Here is a 21,351-nt window from a genome sequence, read left to right on the forward strand (position 1 = left end):
GTAAATAGAAAAGTAATTAAGAGATAGGAGGAATCTTATCTACGTACCTAACTCTTATTTATTTTATTTATTTATTTGGAGATCCAACAGCTACGACAATACCATAGAAATTATAGTGGATACAGAAAGCCAATTATAGAAACACACAAAAACTAAAATTAAAGGAACTCTTAAAAGTGACGTTTTTTATGTCCAACGTGAAACGATGAAAATATCCCGTTTTAGGACTCATTTCCATCGCCTCCTTTTTCTTAGCATTTTTATTTTTCTGTAATTATATGTTACCTATATGAGTATATTTGACATGATACTATGGTGGTATGGTATGGTGGTGGTATGGGTATGTTGGTATGGTTATGGTGGTATGGTATGGTATACTCTCACGATAGAAAGTTAGTCCAGTGCATTACGAGTAAATACCTAATTAATACATGATTCGTAATTTTGTGTGTTTGAGAAGGAAAAATAGAGCGAAAGAGAAGAAGAGGAAGACCGAGAATAAATTATTTCAACCAAATAAAAGAAAAATTTCAGGTTGTGTCATACCAGAAGGTTAGGGAGTTAGCAGAGGACCGGACGAGTTTGAGATTGCTCCACCGACAAGAGCACAGCTCTTAAATATAAAGAAGAAGAAGAATTTTGCGTTGTCGGACATCGGTTTTGTCAGAAAGTGAGAATTAAGTTTAGTTATTTATTACGAGTATTATCTGTTCTGTGTTACACGGGTTCGTCGGTAAGTTCGACTACAGAAGGCCTATTCTGATAGTAATTTCTTGACTAACAAGATTATAAGGCCGGAGCCCCACTGCTGCGCACGCTATACACGACCCACGTTCCCATACAATATTTCGTGGGCTTGCCCACGGGTGGGCCGTGGATGTAGCATGCGCGGCAGTGGGGCTCCGGCCTAAAGCTCGAATCTCCAGGGATTCAATGGGAAAAACCAGGGACAGATTGACGACAGAAATGGAAACCATTTAATCGTGGCAAACATGAAACGTAACAAATAAATGAAAAACAGGTATAGTATGAATAATCTCAGGTGAATTTTTCGGGCTCGGACCCTGATCCGTTAAACAAAAGATATTGTTTCCTTTATGCAGTGGTTACAATGCTTACTGCTAGTTAATAGCCCCGACGTAAGTAACGGGAACAAACCCATTTAAAAAGCAAATTTACCATTCTAATTATATGGTTCAAATTCTTGAATCAGCCCATTCGGAGATAACACGTTTTTGTTATCTCAAAAAACAAGACCACCCTAATTGTTCTCTGAACAAGCTGTCATATGAATTTGAACCTTAATACTATCACGATAGTTGCTTTTTAAACGACATGGTTGCTTTGGCTCGAGCTGTAGACCGCTCTTAAAAGAAACAAAGGCTTTTGTTTAACGGATTAGCACCCGAACTCGAAAAAATCATCTGAGATAATTCATACTATAAAAAATAGAAAAACAAACTAACAACACGTAACATAACATAACACAGTAAAAGCCACAAAATGGCCCCGACACTCCCGTTCCTGACTCAGCATAGTGCTAGTCTGGCTAGGGTAACTCTGATCTTCTGTCGGCGCAATAAAAGAGTGAAAGCACGGAGTGTGACACAACATAATATATAAATATTAAAAAGACACAGCATTAAAACAAATAATTGACTGAAAAAGTGCTAACTATAAGTAGTTCGTTTTTTTTAGTATTAGAAAGAAGGTAAACAATCTTGATGTGTCTTTTTATTGAAAAACACGTTTTAAAAATAAGTCACGGCAAATATGTAACAATTATGAATCTAATACAATCATTTATATCTTCTGCTTGCATAAATAATAGTTACCTACTGATTTTAAAAAATCGTTTTTTCAATTATAAGACATGATCGCTTACCTTCTTTCCAATGCTATAAAACGAACTATAACAGGGCACAATAAATTTATAAGATACAATTGACAGTCGCTACGTACTTACCTACTTCGTTTTCTGCAACTGCTAGGGCATAGAAAACGTTTTCCCACAATGTATCCAAGGTTCGTGTCGTCTCGTGTCATTAAAACGGTGACCAGTTCATTATTTTACCAATTACGGTGGCTTCTCTTTGTAAAAATACGCTGACGTTTATATTATTATTATCGTGATTATACAATTATGCATTTAAATACGTTACTATCGCTTAAAATGACTTTAGGAAAAATGATTTTTCAATAGATGTTAAGTTATTGCTATTACTCGTAAAGCAGCATTATTTAATCAATTTAATACAATTTTCTTAACTGGAACGCGATACTAAAATGCAGTAATGTCAATAAATGAATTAATTCGTTTATGAAATTACTGGGTGCAACTTTTTGTGTTTCACTCGATGGCATGCAGTTTATTTAACCCTCGTGCCTCGCTCACGCTCGCAACGCTCGAGATTCCATTTTAAACTACTATAGTTCGTTTTTTTTTAGCATTAGAAAGAACTTCGCAGAAGTAAGCTTGTGGTTCCAAATCCGGCACTTTTAGCGGTAATAATTTGAAGTAAATTATATGTATTGACCGTGCTACATTAGATAATTCAATAATTATTAACAATTAAAGAGCCTGATAAAAACTGTACGCTTACTTCTGTGGAGTTCTTTCTAATGCTAAAAAAAAACGAACTATAGGTACGCTAATGGTTCAATTTTGGAACCTTTCGCTTGCTTGGTATTAATATTAGGATGAGGGGTTAAACAACAACTTTGCCCCCTTGTGAAACAAATGACTGTTATGCAAACATTTATTTCAGTGCTGTTGAAAGGAACAGGTGAATGAATGATAATCTGCATTAAATAACACATAACAGATGCAAGTACTATACCTACTTACAATAAAATTGTGAAAAATACGTGTATTATTTATATAATATATGTATCGTACAGACAGAGACAAACAAAGACAGGAATAATATAGGTGATCACTGCGTTATACCTACTTAATGAAGACTTTTATTACACTGTAGATATCTAACCTAACCTGTGTATATATTTTACGTAGTATATAATATATATGCAATTTCAAAAAATGTCTACAATTCCCGATAAAAACTTGAACTTAATATGATGGCAAAATGTAGGAATCTAATAATAGTCTAATAATTGGTACACACGAGGCGATATTGTGCGCGCGAATTGTGTTGAAGCGCGCGTAATAAGAAAGCCGATATGTGTAGACGCAGTGTGGATTGAATTTGCCGTCTATGGCACCTCCACACTCTGTGACTTGACTCTTGCAATTTTATAAAACTACATTAACATTAGCAAAGGTTAGGTAGGTAGTTGTCTGAGCACCCTCCACGATTAACTACAGGTGGTGTAACGCACGTCATCCTTTCCAGATAACACAATAAAGCCTTCGCCGTCCGATCCTGAACAACACGCATTGACTGACACAACAATGTACCCACTTGCATATTACTTATATTCTGATGTCACTGACCTATAGATTACAAAGACTGTGTCTAATGAGCTATTAAATAGGCGTAAATAACTTTATTAGACAACAGATGTAATGAAAAAAGAATCTAAATTGTAAAGATTTCATAAGTATTCGGACAAACTCTGTTAGCTGCGTTAAACTATTGGAAAGTTCATAGGAGCCTTGCCTAGATAACAATCGTACCTCAATAAACGCCAAACGAAAAGAAAAATCGGGATGACAGTATGCTACGACAAGTCACGTGACTCATCTCAGCCATAAGACGTCCACTGCTGAACATAGGCCTCCTTTTTTGGAGGGTGAATGCCATAATCGCCACGCTTGGCATGCGGGTTGCCGATCGCAATCGAGTACACCGAATTTGAGGGACGCTGCTGCCCGTCCACCGGTGTCCTGGACGTAGTTTAAGGACATACCCGGGTGACGTGACTATTTGCCATATATAGATTAGATTAGATTAGATTTCTTTATTTCAAGATGAAAATTACACTATAAATTTGCTACATTCGTCAAAATTATGTTTATCTTCTCATCATGATCGTCAAAAATTACATTATATATTTAAAATTACATTATATTACTTAAGTTTAGATTGGCGTTTTTTTATCAACGATTGTCATTTTGATGTATGTGATTAGCCTAGCCCCTGGAACGTACAGTTAGTTACCTGCATGAATATGTTACACAACGAAGGCCGCAAAAATATCTGACACGATCTTATTTGTAGAGCCATAATAGCGTGTTACATATTTTTGCTGCTTTCGAAGAGTAACTTATTATTGCAGGTGACTGTATGAAGCATTTAATTCCATCTTGCAAATTTGACGAGGTGATTCGCCTAGTGGTGGAACGCAAGAACTTTATTATTTTTAAATCCGGAATTTTATTAATATTGAAGGCAACGCGCGTAATCTAATAAAATCTTTAATTGAATCATGAGTACGACTTAATGGTTCCTTAAAGTTGTAACAATGAATGCATTAAAGTCCTTGACTTACTAAACTTTGCTCCGTTTCCAACGATCACTATCGAAGTGACAGGAACAACATAACGGGGCTCAATGGAAAACGGTATCGTAAACAATAAAAGTAATTTCAGTGGAATGGATAGCTAATCGAATTTAAATCACGATTATATGAATGGTGTTGGATTTATACTTAAGTGCCTATTTAGTTTCAAAACTTGAGATGAAAGATACTTATTGCCCTTTGCCGCACCTAATTTACTTCCACGTACCTACATAATGCATAATAAGTACTTTAAATATGAAACGAAGTATTACGTAGAGTCAGACCTAGAAAAGTCTGGAGCGATTTTGATAGCCCACGCAGTGCAAATGTTATTAATACGTCAAAATTTGATACATGTTTGACGTTTAAAATAACACTTGCACTGCGTGGGCTATCAAAATCGCTGCAGACTTTTCTTGGTTTAACTCTAGTAAAGGATGGCTCCGAGGGGCCGAGGAATGAGGAATAACGATCAGTCGCAATTGTCAATCTAACGTGATTTACAATCCTGAATGAATCACATCTAACATATTTTTTTATTGACATTCATTAAGAGTCCACAGCAAGCTCGGTTCTCCGTACAAACATAGTTATGGACTCATTTTACAATAGGATTAGGACAATTATGACAATAGAATAAGGTACATATATGCCTGTAAAGTTTATGGATCTTCAGATATCATAGTTAAAAAAATACAGCGAATGTAAGTAGGTACCTAATTCATACAAAACTTGTTTTTGCTCTATTTCATTTGTTTTATAAGCTGAAGCTATATAAACTAATTACAGGCATAGATATACCTGCAAAGTTTTATTACAATCCAACACAGTTTTAAAATGAGTAATGACGAAACTCCTTTTGTACATATGAAGGTTGCTGCGGACTCTTAAATATAATGTGACAAGTGTCAAATAAGTGTCTGAGACGATTACGACGATGCACGATTGTGCAATTATTGGCTTAGTTCGTGACGTTTTTTACAGTAAGCAAACGATAATTCATTTTCAATTGGGTGATATTACTCAACTGGTTATGGTAAAAACTTAAGTTAAGCCCCTATTGCACCCAGTTACTTACAGACCTTACAGTTTACAAAAAACATTAAGTACCTATGGTACATTACTTGACATTGACAATCATTTCTGCTATAAATATCTTCGTGGCAATTGAATTATTAATGTCATGATTAACAGAGATTGGAGATTTGGTCACCACGCCGCGGGATCACGCCGCGGGAGACCGAGTAGAAATGTTAGTATGGATATGCCATTAACTTTTAGGTTTCATCCGATGTATTATGAATGGCTTTATCCATCTTTATCCACGTAATAAAATAACTGGATGGTGTTTAGCAAAACTGAGTCATCCCACATGCATTTTGCAATAAAATGTCAACTTTAAGCGTCAATTTTTTGAGTTGACATCTTATTGAAAAATTAATGTGGGTAAACATTATTGCTTATCAACATCCTGTCACTGTTTAACACCGTGGGATAGAAAGTGACGGACACCGTTTTATCACGCTGTCACGTAGACAAGAACGAGCATCATATCTGTAGGTACTGGGCAATATTCACGAAAACGTTGGTTGTATTGGGAACGCGCGAAGTCGGTGGCGCTGATCGTCACAAACACAGGTAATCTTGAACTAATTTTACTCCATAAGAATTAACGTAGATCCGCCAAAATGAGGGCAGCACCAGTCGTGCACATAGCGAATACCTACGTATATACATATATATGCTTCCTGCAGAGAATGAAATTGATTCTACAACAAAGGCATATATGTAAAGGTGGTCAGCAAATTGTTTCCTAAGGCTACGAACCGCTTGCCGCTAACGACGTAGTATAAAAAGCTTCACCCACAAACAGAATTAAGTGTTACTAATGTTACTATGAGAGTTCAATGCACGCATCACGTGCTTCTACCAAAGGCTCGCTGGCCTTTGAGGCTGCGTCGAAGGTGTCATCATCTCTTGATGCAATGGCCACAAGTGCGGGAATGTTCGGTAATTTACTGACGCCTATACAAAGGTTACGACACGAGATTGTAACATAAAAAGATACTATTATTACATGGGTACATAGATGGTTAAGCAAATCTTGTCATTAGAAAAAGGCGCGAAATTCAAATTTTCTATGAGACGATATCCCTTCGCGCCTTACATTTTTCAAAGCCGCCGTTTTCTACTGAAAAGATCTGCTTGACCAAATATAATTACAACCATTTTCTAATTCTTTGTCGAAGAAAACATTTTATATATTTTGTAGAGCGTTCAGCTTTGAGGCTGGTCTTCTGTAGTAACCAACCAATAAGGCAGTTTCGACAAAATAACACTTTGAGATTTTTTTATTTTTATTGCTAATTTTCTTTGCTCTATACAGTGTTATGATAAAAAATATCCTTTATTTTAAATCTATATCAGTTGCAATGTGATATTGATACAGGACCTGTAACGAATTAGGTATACCTGCCTACATACATAGAATATATTTTTTATCGTTACCTCTAATAAGAATTGGTACAAGTAGGTATTATATTTTGACTATTGAATTTTTTACACGTAGGGAACAGAATTTCATAGGTATGTCTAGGTACTTATCAGATTATGTCAGTCATTCATCCAGTTTTTTAATGATTACCTATAGGTATAATAGGTACCTACATCCGGCATACTTTTTGTATTGCAAATTATATCTTAAATCTATTGCACAAAAAGCTACATTGAGTACCTAGAACTGGATAGTAGGCACATGGTAGGCACTTAAGTTTAGAGGTACCTAACGAACATCAGTCCAAGTAATAAAGATTTTTTTTACTTTTTAACTAAATGCAAAAGAGGTAAAGTTATTAACGATGAAAAATATATAATTTATGTAAAACAATACACGATATTTTAATCAGATAATTATACATTAATTGTCTTTGCGTCACCTTGCGTGTCTATTCCGAAGCTGCACGCTATAGCCATGTCTACCTAATGACGACTTTGGTCTATTACTACTCATCTTTAAAACATGACGCTAAGAGGACCTAGATGTATTTAATTAAGAGACTAGCCGCATTAGCATCATTGAGAACAATGGCGCATTTTACTTTGTTAGACGCCAGGATAAGATCGCTAGTATTAACTACTATATGTATTATTAGTTTTCCTTGATAGTACCTAGGGTACCTACCTACCTATGTGTACTCGTAGCCTATGTAGGTTGTACTTAATCTTTTTTAAAAAGGTTTGCGAGCCCTTGTAATGTTTTAAAAGTATATGGCAACACAAAGTAGGTAAAATTAAAATAGGTACCTACAATGCTTTTCATTGCCTTAAAGGAAATCTTTGTCAAGTTGCAGTAGGATCAGCTAGCAGTTTTTGAATAAAAACTCTACTTTTCAGACAGTTATGATTGGTTATGATAGTTATGAATAAGTTTGACCTCGTGCTACAATTTTTGAGCCGGCTTTAAACACGATTTTTGACAGCTTTTGAAATCAGGACCGCAAATGGAATAACATGGCCGCCAATATCACGAAATTGGAACTGAATTGCATTTCTTAATTCTAATAACAGAATAAGAAGTGTTGCATCTACTTCCGTAATCTAACACGAGCCGAAATAAAATAAAAACCAGCCAAGTGCGAGTCGGACTCGCCCACCGAGGGTTCCGTACTTTTTAGTATTTGTTGTTAATTGTTATATATATATATATATATAATTTCATCTAGCTATCACGGTTCATGAAATACAGCCTGGTCTTAGTAATATGGTCCTGTTTTTACCCTTTAGAAACGGAACCCTAAAAATAACTACGACTGCAGTAGGTAAGTCTTCACAAGCGATAGCGATTTCATTGTGATATTTGTTATAGTTTTCCACATAAACCATATCCGAAGAATCTTCTTCTGTCTAATACTTGTATCTACGAGTATTAGACAAACTACATTTGTTTAAAAGCCGTCATAACACAACTATGTAAATATATATGTAATTGTATGATAGTCATGTCACGAACTTTCATTAAAACGAGTTGAATTCGCCTCTACATTAGAGTCGTATTCATTCATAGGCAATTCTTACGCTAGCCACACACAATGGACGTTGTGGATTGGTTAACATTACGTCAATACACTAGCACTAATTACATCGACATTGGCCGCATGTGCCGCAACGAGGCCTAGGTCGCCTGTCAGATCTGCCGTGAGACATGACTAAGACAGAAACTCACTAACGAAATGAGTGAGACGGAACCAACGTTACGTATAATAATTGAGCCAACCATACCAAGTGCTCACGAGGAACCCGAAAGATTCTGACAGTGTCTTCGTCTTGGTCGTGACCTCATGTCTGAGGCACCTCCTATGGGTATTCTTCCTATCACTTCTATCCAGGCCTCTCGATCTTCGGCCGTTAGCATCGTTGCCTGGAGCGAAGTCTTGGTAATATTTTGGACCACATCTGACCATCTACTGACAGTGTATTCCTGATCATATTTAAAGACTAAAATGTCCTATAAACTTAGCTGGAATTCGCCTAGTTTATAGTTAATACCAATTTAAAAAAATATATATATACCTATCTTTTTATTGTTACATAATGCAAAACGGCTGTTTGATGGCGATGTTGCCATTATGGGGCCTAGTATAAAAATAGGCGTCGTTGAAACCTTACGGCTTCCTCGTGAGCAACTTGTATACGTCTCACTGCCGAGCACAGGCCCCTTGACTTGGGCTATAGTCCCCACGCTGTCCCCAAAGCGGGTTGGATACTTCACATACACCTTTGTATTTCTTAACCACACTAAAACCGCTTACTTTTTAACTAGCGCGCCGTTAACTTTTTTAATTACCCGACTCATAAGATAAGGATGGGCGAAAACAATATCCAATGAACCTATGTATATTTACTATGTATATTAGGTATGGTTATCTATTTCTTTGGCACGATCTTAAACACAGCTTGAAGATTAACGTGTCGAGTGTCTTGTTCGTGTCAGTTATATGTACCTACTTACATATAATTTGTAGAAATAAAGTTAAGAAACACACATTTACAGCCGGCGAAATAATGGCCTTCAGCATGGTCGCCCTTCTTGTCGTATTAATTACTTTAATTAGCGATTACTATAATACGATACCGATACACTTGTGATTCGTGTAACATTAATATTGCCCGCACTGCGGGTGTGACAGCCATGCAATAAGGTAAGGTGGGGTAGACTATCAGCAGGGCAAGAGAAACATTTATACACTGAGAGAAAAGTACAACAAAAATACACTTAGAATTACAAAAATAAACTTAATCCGGGGACAAGGAGAGTCAACTAATAGGAACAAATTGACTTTTGCAATTTCTATTAGTTCTTGCAATTTCTATTATCTGTTTGTTGAAATTATATTTGGGATTACTGAGCTGTTTGTAGAAATAAATAAACTTTACAGAAATAGTGAAACGTCCATAATTATTACTAAAACTTAATTTTTTCCCCCAGTACAGAACTGTTTTTTAATTACTGGTGATGATTTTTCTCTCAGTGTATGGAATCCTCATAGGTACTACTGTTTGTCTTGACCCCAGCAAATTTGTCTTACCTTACCTTACGCTATATAGAACTGTATAAAACTTTCCTTACCTATAAATATGAAGAAGGAAAAATGCTGGAAAATAAAAAGAAGTCGTGCCAGCGTAAAGTTGTCTATAGAATGTCGGAAATGCATCGGTGTAATTCATCCTGTACCTACCTCTGTACCGTGCATCAACATTAGTTATGTATAGAAAAACGCGTCAAAAGTATACGTACCTGCCAACCTCTAAACCTTTTAAAAAACAACAGTTCAATATTACAAATGTTTAATTGATATTAATATATATTATAAGTAATCACCAGTAAGTTAACTTTTGTGAACCAGAAAATAAATGATGTGTGACTAAATACCCGTTTTAAGACATGCGTTCTTCATTTGTTGCAAACCACAAAAGTATACGAGTATGATTCGAACAATAATAGGCATTTCATAAACGTTTCAAAGATGTTGATAGACGTAATGTTTTCGTGGCTGCCTACATACCAACTTTTAATTTTCGTTTGAATTCCAGTGCAAAGTATGGTCTAAATACTGACACGCGAAATTTGACTAGTGAGGGTTAGGTACTTATCCCCAGTAATTATCACTCACTGCATCCCACAGAAAGGTAGATCTTTGGTTAGTTCTCCTGTATGCGAAATGGTAGCTTTTAATTCGTCGACTTCGGTGTTCGTTGATTTTCTGATGACTCACGCTACAACGGTCCGGGTCCGGGCCAGGGCGTCCAACATGAGAAGAAATTTAGCACTGGCCACATACGTTTTTAAAGTATTAAGGGGGATAATTCACAACCCGGAAGTACTTGGTTCACTGGGACTGTTGGTGCCTCTAGGGCCTCGAAGGCGGGCGCCGCGCCGCGCCTGTTTGCGCGCCCGACTGCACGCACTAATTTACTTGCCAAAGCGCCCATTGTCAGGGCAATAGTAATATTGAACGAAGTCTCCGCCAAAATAGATATATTTAACTGCACTCTGAGTGAATTCACAAAGATAACAAGCTGGAAATTATGCTATCAGCCAAATATTTAGTTATACTGTAATAATATTTACTGTAATAATATTTTTAAGTGGGTTGTAAAATGTTAATTATATATTTATTTTTGTCTAAATTGTAATAATAATCTTTGTGTAATATTTTTAAATGTGTTGTTACCTGTAAATTATTTATTTTTGTCTTCCTTTATGTAATACATATCGCGCATTGGATTACTCTGTAAAGGGGTACTGTATACTTGATTATTAAATAAATAAAAATGAAAAATAAAAAAAAAACATTTCAGTTTTCTGTAGAAAGCATCACGTGATCACCGACCGCCTGTCATTGTCGGGAGCCTCCCCGCGAGTGAGTCATCCTTAAGTCCGGCCATTTTTAGGGTTCCGTACCCAAAGGGTAAAACGGGACCCTATTACTAAGACTTCGCTGTCCGTCCGTCCGTCCGTCCGTCCGTCTGTCTGTCACTAGGCTGTATCTCACGAACCGTGATAGCTAGACAGTTGAAATTTTCACAGATGATATATTTCTGTTGCCGCTATAACAACAAATACTAAAAACAGAATAAAATAAAGATTTAAGTGGGGCTCCCATACAGCAAACGTGATTTTTGACCAAAGTTAAGCAACGTCGGGCGTGGTCAGTACTTGGATGGGTGACCGTTTTCTTTTTGCATTTTTTTCCGTTTTTTTTTTTGCTTTATGGTACGGAACCCTTCGTGCGCGAGTCCGACTCGCACTTGCCCGGTTTTTTCTTATGTCTTATGTACATCTCCAAGTTAGAAGAGTTAGTGCATTATATATCACCCAGCCTTCAAGTTTCAAGTTTTTTTTAAACAAACTGAGTGAGATCACTGTCTATGTGGATAGAATACCAAGTACACCGCCACTGTCATGACTGGTCTTATGTAATCAGAGGTCATTATCTGGGCACTGGGCACGATCGAGATTCACATCTCGAGCCGAAAGTGAAGGCCAGGGTCGCTGTTACTTTTACGTCACCAAGTGATTCAGAATACGTACCTATAATATTTATTTATTTCATAACATTATGTTTAATTGTAAGTTTTTCTCATTCACGAATCAAAGATGTTCCGGACATTTATGAGACGAGTGCGAAGTCGACGCCAACACGTAGAGCCCTTTAACAATATAATGAAATGTAATGTCCCTACACTGAGCTGATGTTGCCCTTGTCCGTGTCAAGGGACGAATCCAGGGGCAGCAACTAAGGAATGCTCCCGGTACTGAGTTTGTACGGTTCGCCATACCAGAACCGGGAATACCCGGTTCGAAAACCGGGTACTATATTTGTATAGAAAACCAGGGCTATAACCGCGAAAATCGAAGTTCGCATATTGCGGGGATTTTTCTCTGTCACTCTAATTACGCCTTCATTGGAGTAAAAGAGAAAGATCCCCGCAATTTGCGAATTTCGGTTTTCGCGGTAGCCGCTCAGCACCGGGAGCGCTCCCAAGCAGCAACCGCCAGGGTGTTAGAGCTGTTGAAAGTTTATGGAATTCTAAAATGTCCTAGGCTAAACACTGGGTAAGTGGGCAATGACTGCGTACACACACTTTGATCCATTAAACATTGCATAATAATCAGATATCTATGTAAATATTTAAAATAAGTTTCATGTAAAAGTTATTAATGAAAACACTGTTATCAATCTAAGTATGCGCAAAATTTAAATATGCTGCCTACCATTAAAAACCGGGCAAGTGCGAGTCGGACTCGCGCACGAAGGGTTCCGTACCATAATGCAAAAAAAAAAAAACAAAAAAAAAAGCAAAAAAAAAAACGGTCACTCATCCAAGTACTGACCACTCCCGACGTTGCTTAACTTTGGTCAAAAATCACGTTTGTTGTATGGGAGCCCCATTTAAATCTTTATTTTATTCTGTTTTTAGTATTTGTTGTTATAGCGGCAACAGAAATACATCATCTGTGAAAATTTCAACTGTCTAGCTATCACGGTTCGTGAGATACAGCCTGGTGACAGACGGACGGACGGACGGACGGACAGCGAAGTCTTAGTAATAGGGTCCCGTTTTACCCTTTGGGTACGGAACCCTAAAAATGTTGTTGCCAAGCACTCTACTTACGCCCATTATAATTGCTACCAACATGCGAGTACTTTCAAAGTCAAATAATGTTAACCAGTCCAAAATTAAACAAGGCCCCTTTCCCTGCATTATGCAATTAAACCCGATAAAAAGGTGTGTGACAAAAAGCGTTCAATTTATAGTTTTGGTAAAAAATATAGGTAGGTACAAGTTTTTAACGCTAACTGTATTTTCCACATAACTAAAACTACAAATACTTTGGTCAAAAAAATATCTTAAATAAAAGACTAAACAAAAAAACCGAACTGGTCACTTCCGGTGTCCATAACGCTCGCGGCATTCCCGCGTCGAATAGCTAATAGAAAGCATTTGCAGCAGATATATTTTATTTGCACCAGAGATATTATTTTATTTTAAAACGTATAGCTATTGACTATTGATACTTTAATAGCGCGTGCAAGCCATTCCTTACCTACATTAATATACAACACGTAGACACGTAGAACAAGTTTCACATTTCACGTTCAAGGTGAAGGCCGCTTGCACGCCAACGAAACATCTCATTCAGACTTGCTTTAGTGACACCCTGACCGATAGAACTATGTTTACTAATATTGTCTAACTAATGAAGTAGATAAAAGTCCCATTTAGTATTTACGGACTCGCCCTTGGCCTTAACCAGGCGTGGCTCACTCCGCGATTTCGTCGCTTTGCTACAGGTAGCTAAAAAAAGTACATCCGTTCGACCCCATTTTTGGGGTTTGCCATAAGCCGCGCGTGGCGCTGTCGCCACCTAGAGGCCATATCTGTGCTGATCGTGACAGACGCGTTTTGTTAGAGAGTGAGTCTTCTGTACCTAGTACTATTATTTATTCTGTGCCTTAACCACTTAATAAATATATATTTAATGCTTTTTATTCATTCCCTACCAATTGCATTTACAATAAAGGTTTTTTTTTTTGTAAAGAAACCTCTGGCCTTTTGAATGAAGGCATCTTCCAGATTCAGTCAGTTTTGTCTATGCTCGACCAATCTTGACCTAGATAAGGGCCATTACAAAATCCATTGAAGAAGTATTTTTTGTATGATGGATTAACGTACTACTTATCTAGTCCAGAAAAACGCGAGTGTCTAAATTAATTAATAGTGTACACCCTCGCCGTAAATTTGTAATTTTGCTCCCTTGTGATACAGTCTACTATTATTTAACTTAGGAACAAAAATATTTGTGATAAATCCACAAATAAATGCCTTTACCAGGACGCAAGATACAGCAGCAGGCCAGAGGGCCTACCGCGAACCACGTTTGACGTGTTGCCTCCCTGTCACACTTATAGTAACAGCACCAGTCATGGGACATTTAAGAGGGAATTTGGAGTATTTGTGATATTTCCCTAATACATGTGAATGGTCTACCGCTTAGCGTATTGAAAGATGAAAGTCCTACCCGTCTTTCATGTTTCAGGCGTGTTGTATCAAAGATACTGCAATGAGTTTCCACATACTTAACAAATTAAAACTATGCTATTTTTCTCCAGTCATGGACACCAAAGCTCCAGTAATGGGCCCCCCAGTAATGGACACTGCTCTATCAGTATAAAATATTGAAATAGGTCATCAGATCTGGTCCATGTTATCATAATATTGCATTATCATCCGATTTGCATATTTAATTACGAATACAAAATTTCAACTCAATCGGAAAACGGGAAAGTGGCTCAAACTCGGCTACCAAGATTTGACCCACACTAAAAAACGATATTAATTTATCCGAAGTCCGAGCATACCTCCTGGTTGACATATTTCGTAACTACATTTTACTTCTGTATTGTTTAAACATGAAATGATGGCATGGCAAGCATCATTATGTAAATTTCCCATTATAGGAGGTATGCAGTTTTACAGCTCCTATAATGGGATTGGGCCAAATACCACTATTTTTTTACATCTGTGGACTCACAACATAGTATGTTGTATACCTTATCTCATGGTAAATGCAATTAACAAAACACATTTTAGTTTTCATCAAGTATTAATTAATTAAAATTTAATAAATTAAGTCACCTCTCTTAGCGAAGTTGTTAAGAATTCGTAGTGGTACTTTTTTTCAGTGACACGACAACTTTTGGGTTGTCGCCAATTTCTTAAAAAACAACCAAATTTAATAAAAATTCAAACTGAAACAGCTCTAGGACTCTTATTTATGATAATATACAGGCAGTGTTTATAAACTACTTTTAGACACTTATTTTACAGGATTTGTGTTTTTTTGTCCCATTACTGGTTCCACGCCCATCATAGGGTACACTACTATACGTACGAATTTACAAGTGCAACAGAGAGCCAACACGTTAAACATGGTTCGCGGTAGGCCCTCAGCAGCAGCAGCAGCAGGAAAGACATTATCGAAGTAAAACTTTCAGACTGAATTTCGCACGACGACGCACGACTTAACTAAGTAGGTATTTGAATAGGCTACCACAAATGAAAAGGCGAGGTATTGCCTGTGGACCATTTTAAAATGATTCGTTGAATTTATCAATTAACGTTATAAACATTACTTTAAGGGAAAGTTGCCATTCAGCAAAACCCATTCACATGGCAAATTGGCTGTTCCGATTTTATGACACCAAGGACGCACTACTATAAAAAGTCATTGGTGTTGTGTAAGAAACGTGCTTTATTGAAAAGTGCACGGAACGCGCTTATCGACGGATTTATGTTAAGGTCCGAATATCGCCAAACTAGATCACGCTTTGCGCGTGCCGACCTTACTTACTATACTACCTATATCAGATCACATATAAGAGTAAAGGCCAGACCACACCGCATGCGTATTGCAACCTGGCATGCCCCGCGTAGTACAGTGGAGTCGGTGCCTTATTAACCTAAGTCCACTTTTTTATTGGTAGGCAGGTAAGATAGTATGGCGACGGAACCCTTTTGGAAGCCAAATATTTGATGGTGCCCCAAATGAAAAATTGTCGTTTGTCAAATTAACTGTGGAACAGAGATATAGGAGAGCTGGTTATTGATTTGTTTTCGCTTTTTTCCGGCTAGGGCTCCACGGAGCACACTTTGAGAATGTCTGGTCTAATCAAACTATAATACTCGTAAGTACCTACCTAATTCATTTTAATAGCTGGAATCATCATCGTCATTATTTTCCTCACGTTTGTGCCGACCCGTACAACATTTTAAATAATTTTAACCGACTTCAATTCGAAGAAGGAGGTTGTTCTTTTTAATTTTTAAAATGTATGAAGCGCGCGAAGGGATATCGTCTCATAGAAAATTTGAATTTCGCGCCTTTTTCTACTGACAAGATTTGCCTGACCATCTATATCTACGTTGTTAGATATAATTTAGTCGGGGAATATTAAAAGTAAGTATAAATACTTACTTAGTATATAGATAGTCAAGCAGATCTTGTCAGTAGAAAAAGGCGGCAAATTTGAAAAAGGTTGGCGTGAAGGGATATCGTGTCTTAGAAAATTTGAATCTCGCGCCTTTTTCTACTGACAAAGATTCGCTTGACCATCTATAAAACCCACGAAACAATCACTATAGATCACGTTTTTATAAGGAAACCTCACGTGTATTTTTCTACAGTGAACTAAGAAAAAAAACCTAAGTACCACATGAGTAGATACTTTTTCTCGGTATTGTTACTCTGCACTTCAAAATAGCGAGTCTATTTAACGAAAATAGAAAAATAAACACGATTTTCTATACCTATACAATACTTTTTATCTTAGAATGAATAAATTTCAAAGAAATACACGTGAGATTGTGTGGGAGGAGGGGGTAGGGTAGCCAAAAACCTCACCAAATATCACCAAGGGGGAGGTGGGTCAAAAAGTAGCCGAAAACATCTCGCGTGATTTGTGCACAACCCCTTAGTGTAACTTGGTCTTGATATGTTGTGTTTGACAGACTATAATTTTAACATTAATTACAGAAGAAATTAATTACAGTAGAAATTGGACTCTTAAGAATATAATACTCACTAGAATAAGAGCTTATCATTGCTTGCGAAAAGGAATACTACTACTATAAGGCCTGAGTTACACTTGTAAGTTTTACTTACGTAAGTAGGGACAAAGCTATTTGTTAGAATGAGATAACGATATTCATCTCTCATTCTGTAGTATAGCCGTGTCCCTACTTACATAAGTAAAACTTACAAGTGTAACTCAGGCCTAATATCTAAAACCGACTTATGACATTTACTGAAGATGAGGCAGTATGGCCTATGGTCTTAGCCTGGAAAGAAGGACGAATAAAAAAAATTGTCATTTGTCAATGTCAAAAATGACAGCTGTTTGTTTATATCTTGGAAAGTGCGCGTGCGTGTGAGAAATTCAATGGCGCAAATAACTTAATTAAGTATTTTTTGAAACTAATCGATACAACTAATAAAGATACATGGTTCTTCAAAATGGCAAACGTTTTGGAAGCTTTAATTTATGCATCCGAACGAGCCGCCTGTATTGCAAGATATTGTGCAGCTAGCTTAAGTGACGAGAACCTCGTTGTTACTGAGAAATCTGGAGACGAAGCCAACAGCCGTTTTGAGCATGATTTCAAGACCATTGCTGATGTTTTAGCTCAAGAAGCCGCTAAAGTAGAGATAGGCCACCACTGCCAAAACCTTGCAAGTAGTGTTTGGGGTGAAGAGTGTGGTGAAATCGACGGTCACCCTATAAAACTCGGAGACAATGTTGATAAAACAGCTCTTCTATTAAGCCAAGTTGTGCCAAAGGAGCAAGCACTTAAACTTGCAGAAGGCTGTCATTGTGAATTAAATCCAAAATTATTTGGTGAATTACCATATGATCTTCCTGCTATAGATGATGCTACATTAGGAGTTTGGATAGATCCCATAGGTATGTATATATTTTTTTCATTATACCATGTTGCCGAGGTAATTTGAAGTTGTTCCATCTTCAATAGCACCTGCTGCATATTACCATTAAATATATAGACTTCCAGGCACTACTTAAAATAAGGATAAAATAAACATTACCCCAATATAAGAGTTTTTAAAATGTATGCGGCACTTTGTAGGCACAATAAAATTGTGGCTCTTCAAGAGACCAAATTATTCACATTTAGTTCTTAGACCTCTGAAAACAACATTTGGGGCTCTTTGAGATTCCTAAAACTGATGATTTCTACTGCAGTTGACTCTTCTCAAGTTTGCTGACCCCTGACCTAGTTCTAAACACTTCAGTTATACATTTTCTTTGGTATTCAATCTTGTCCATTTGTTATAGATGCCACAGCGGAATTCATAGCCGGAGTGAAGAACAAACACACAGCGGACACTGAATCAGGGCTATCTTGTGTCACAGTTCTAATAGGGGCATTTGTGAAGTCTACGGGGGAACCAGTAATGGGGGTTATCAACCAACCATTTTATGATAAGTATGTTAATTACATAGACAAGATGAGATTATATTTTAAACTTAAAAGACATAAACTAGATGGAGTGGAGTTTCATACTTATATTACAAATTTTATAATTGATATTTGCAGTGGTAATGGGCGTATATTATGGGGTGCAAGCTACAGTGACTATGGCAGGTTGGGAGGATGTGAAACACCAATCTCTCACAATGACAACACTGTGCTTGTTAGCGGCGCTGAATCACCCGAGCTAGTGGAGAGATTCAGGTCCAGCGGGTGGGAGGTCAAACCAGCAAAGGGATGTGGTCATAAACTTCTAAAAGTTGCCTTGGGTGTGTAATGTTGTGATTTTTAATTTGCATGGACACCTTTATCTTTTTTCATATATTTCAACTAAATGGAGTTAAAATTAATGTCCGACTGAAGCAGAAGATTCAGGTTTTGAAAACTTTGGTCAGATAGTACTTAAAATCTACATACCTACTTAAGTAGCTTTTACAATATTCCCATTTGTTCTATGGTCATTATAGAAAACAAAATAGAAGTCTTAGAGAAGAAAAATTCCGAAGTTTTAATAACATTTTAAATTTATTAAATTCTTGTTTTTAGGTGAAGCTGCTGCATATGTTGTGACAAAAGGAACAACATTCTATTGGGATACCTGTGCCCCACATGCTGTCATTAAAGCAAAAGGTGGGGACATACTCTCCTGTTCGGCTCTGACACCTGTTACTTATATGACTACCACAAATAATGAGAAGGCCCACTGCAACTCTGATGGTATAATTGCTTACAGTCAACAAAAAGTTCTGTATGGCCTCAAATTAGTATTTAACAAAACTTAAGAGTGACAAACTAACCATAAAATAGAATGCCTTAGGTATGATGTTATGAGTCATTTGTCTTTCCAATAATCAGAGAATTTATAAGAAATAAGGTGAATGATGTAAGGGAATAATGTTGTTCAATTAATTGTTAAACTTATGTAATCTTTTTATTAACATTGATCTCTTGTTATAGTATTTATGATGTGTAGTGTTGTGCATTGTGTGAATGAAAGTGAAAATCATTAAATTAGTTAGAAGATTATATTAATTAATCTAGTCACTAGAATCAGAACTTCTACTTCTTTTCTTTTTCTTCTTTTTGCTCTTTTTGACTTTTTCCTTTTTTTCCTTGACTGGTTCCTGCAAGTAAATTTTATGGTAAATATTTATGTAACATGTTCTTTTATTACAACATGCCAATTGACGACAAGAACAGATCTAAATTTTGGTAGATAATAGGTAGTGGCAATATGGATGTAGTTAGAAAGAGGGTCTCCTATATCAGTGCTGTTAATAAATAAGGAAATATATCTATGTATTTGTAAGTTAACAAACCTAAGCTGGGAAAGTGTTCAAAATGACCTTGACACACTCTTATTCTCTTAACTATAAAGTCGCATCAAGATCATTTTGGACACCTGGCCTGCCTAGCAATTTCTGCTGCTGACTGTACATATAAAATACAGGTATATATTAAAGCATTACTTGTTTTATTGTAACTGGTTCCGCTTTCGGTACAGCAGGAGCGCACCCCTCATGTCGCAGGGCTGCTGTCACCTCATCGACCTTACTCATGTCAGCATTCGGTGCTCGGTATGACTCACAGTGATCTACTCTCACAGTGCGACCCAAGATCTGAAACATCAATATTGATTGTTAATAAGGTACTAGGAATTTTTGACATCACAGACAAGGCATATTATTTAATCTATCATTTTCCCTGTCCTCTGTAAGATAAGACCCTGCAGAGGGTCTAAATTCAAGGAGATAGCCCGTGTTTTTCAACCTGAAGGTCAAAACCCCATTTAAGCTGTAAACCAATACATAAGCAAAACAAAATTACATACTAACTTATTGCTTTACATAACCTTATGAAACAGGTTGAAAAACACAACCTTAAGTTTTCTATGAGACCTGTTAAATAAGGTGCACAATTGTTTCAAATCATTTAATACCGTTTCTGTAGTTATTCTTTAAAACAGTGACAAACTCTTTGCTTTGCATTTATTATAACATTAGTATGATGGGGTAAGTACCTTGATTCCATTCAAATTGTCTACAGCGAGGATAGTTGAGCGTTGGTCTTCGTAGCATATAAATGCGAAACCCCTCGATTTACCTGTGGCTTTGTCCCTTACCAAGTTTATATTAACCACTTCTCCATATCTGAAATCATTAAATAGAAAGTTTTTTGGTTTCTTAAATAACACTTAAACTGGTAATTGTATCCTCTCTGCTAGGTTTTATGAGAGGTTTCAGTTAAACTTTAGAATAATACTTACTGTGAAAACACACAAATGATATCTCCCTCGGTCAAATCGTACGGCAAACCGCCGACAAATAACCACGCACTGTCTTTGTACTGATCGTGCCATGAAGATTTGGAGTTGCCGGCTAGCTCTTGCTTGCTTAGTTTTAGCACGTTCTTTACATTGCTAGAAGAAAACAAATAAAATATATTTGATGTACAGAATAATATACATTTGTAAAAAAGACTTGTTTGATACTAACGTCATAGGATTCATCTTGATCTGTGTTTTCGAACACTTTATATTAATACATTACAATACTTCGCATCGTACTGACAAATAGTAAAATTAATTTGTAAGTTTAGAATTAGATTATGAAAATAAAACAGCTTCAGCTCTCGTCCGAAGTGAAGAAATGTCACTGACGTCACTGTCATTGTCAATCAAATTGTCATCATGAGCGCGTTCAAATCAGTTCGAATATTATTCACGGTGCGGATCATGCGCGTATGCGCGTGCTCTTCTCTGGCTCTTTTAAA

The 21,351-nt window shown here is 36.8% G+C and overlaps 3 protein-coding genes across 3 annotated transcripts in view; 2 read left to right on the plus strand and 1 right to left on the minus strand.

Moving 5' to 3' along the window:
* Positions 1 to 21,351, plus strand: part of LOC134664396 (odorant receptor 2a-like) — a 188,491-nt gene that overhangs the window by 69,567 nt on the left and 97,573 nt on the right. The window lies entirely within an intron of this gene.
* On the plus strand, positions 17,445 to 19,458 carry LOC134664400 (inositol polyphosphate 1-phosphatase). The gene is made up of 4 exons (XM_063521023.1): positions 17,445 to 17,993; positions 18,384 to 18,534; positions 18,646 to 18,848; positions 19,126 to 19,458. The coding sequence occupies exons 1-4, from the start codon at positions 17,546 to 17,548 to the stop codon at positions 19,359 to 19,361; spliced, it is 1,038 nt and encodes a 345-aa protein (XP_063377093.1). The 5' UTR covers positions 17,445 to 17,545; the 3' UTR covers positions 19,362 to 19,458.
* LOC134664407 (RNA-binding motif protein, X-linked 2-like) lies at positions 19,591 to 21,221 on the minus strand. Its single transcript, XM_063521033.1, has 5 exons — positions 21,075 to 21,221; positions 20,846 to 20,998; positions 20,600 to 20,729; positions 20,049 to 20,198; positions 19,591 to 19,703 (listed from the first exon to the last, which is right to left on the minus strand). Exons 1-5 carry the CDS (start codon positions 21,086 to 21,088, stop codon positions 19,617 to 19,619), a joined length of 534 nt encoding a protein of 177 aa, XP_063377103.1. The 5' UTR covers positions 21,089 to 21,221; the 3' UTR covers positions 19,591 to 19,616.

This window comes from Cydia fagiglandana, chromosome 5, assembly GCF_963556715.1.
Source record: "Cydia fagiglandana chromosome 5, ilCydFagi1.1, whole genome shotgun sequence".
NCBI lineage: Eukaryota > Metazoa > Arthropoda > Insecta > Lepidoptera > Tortricidae > Cydia > Cydia fagiglandana.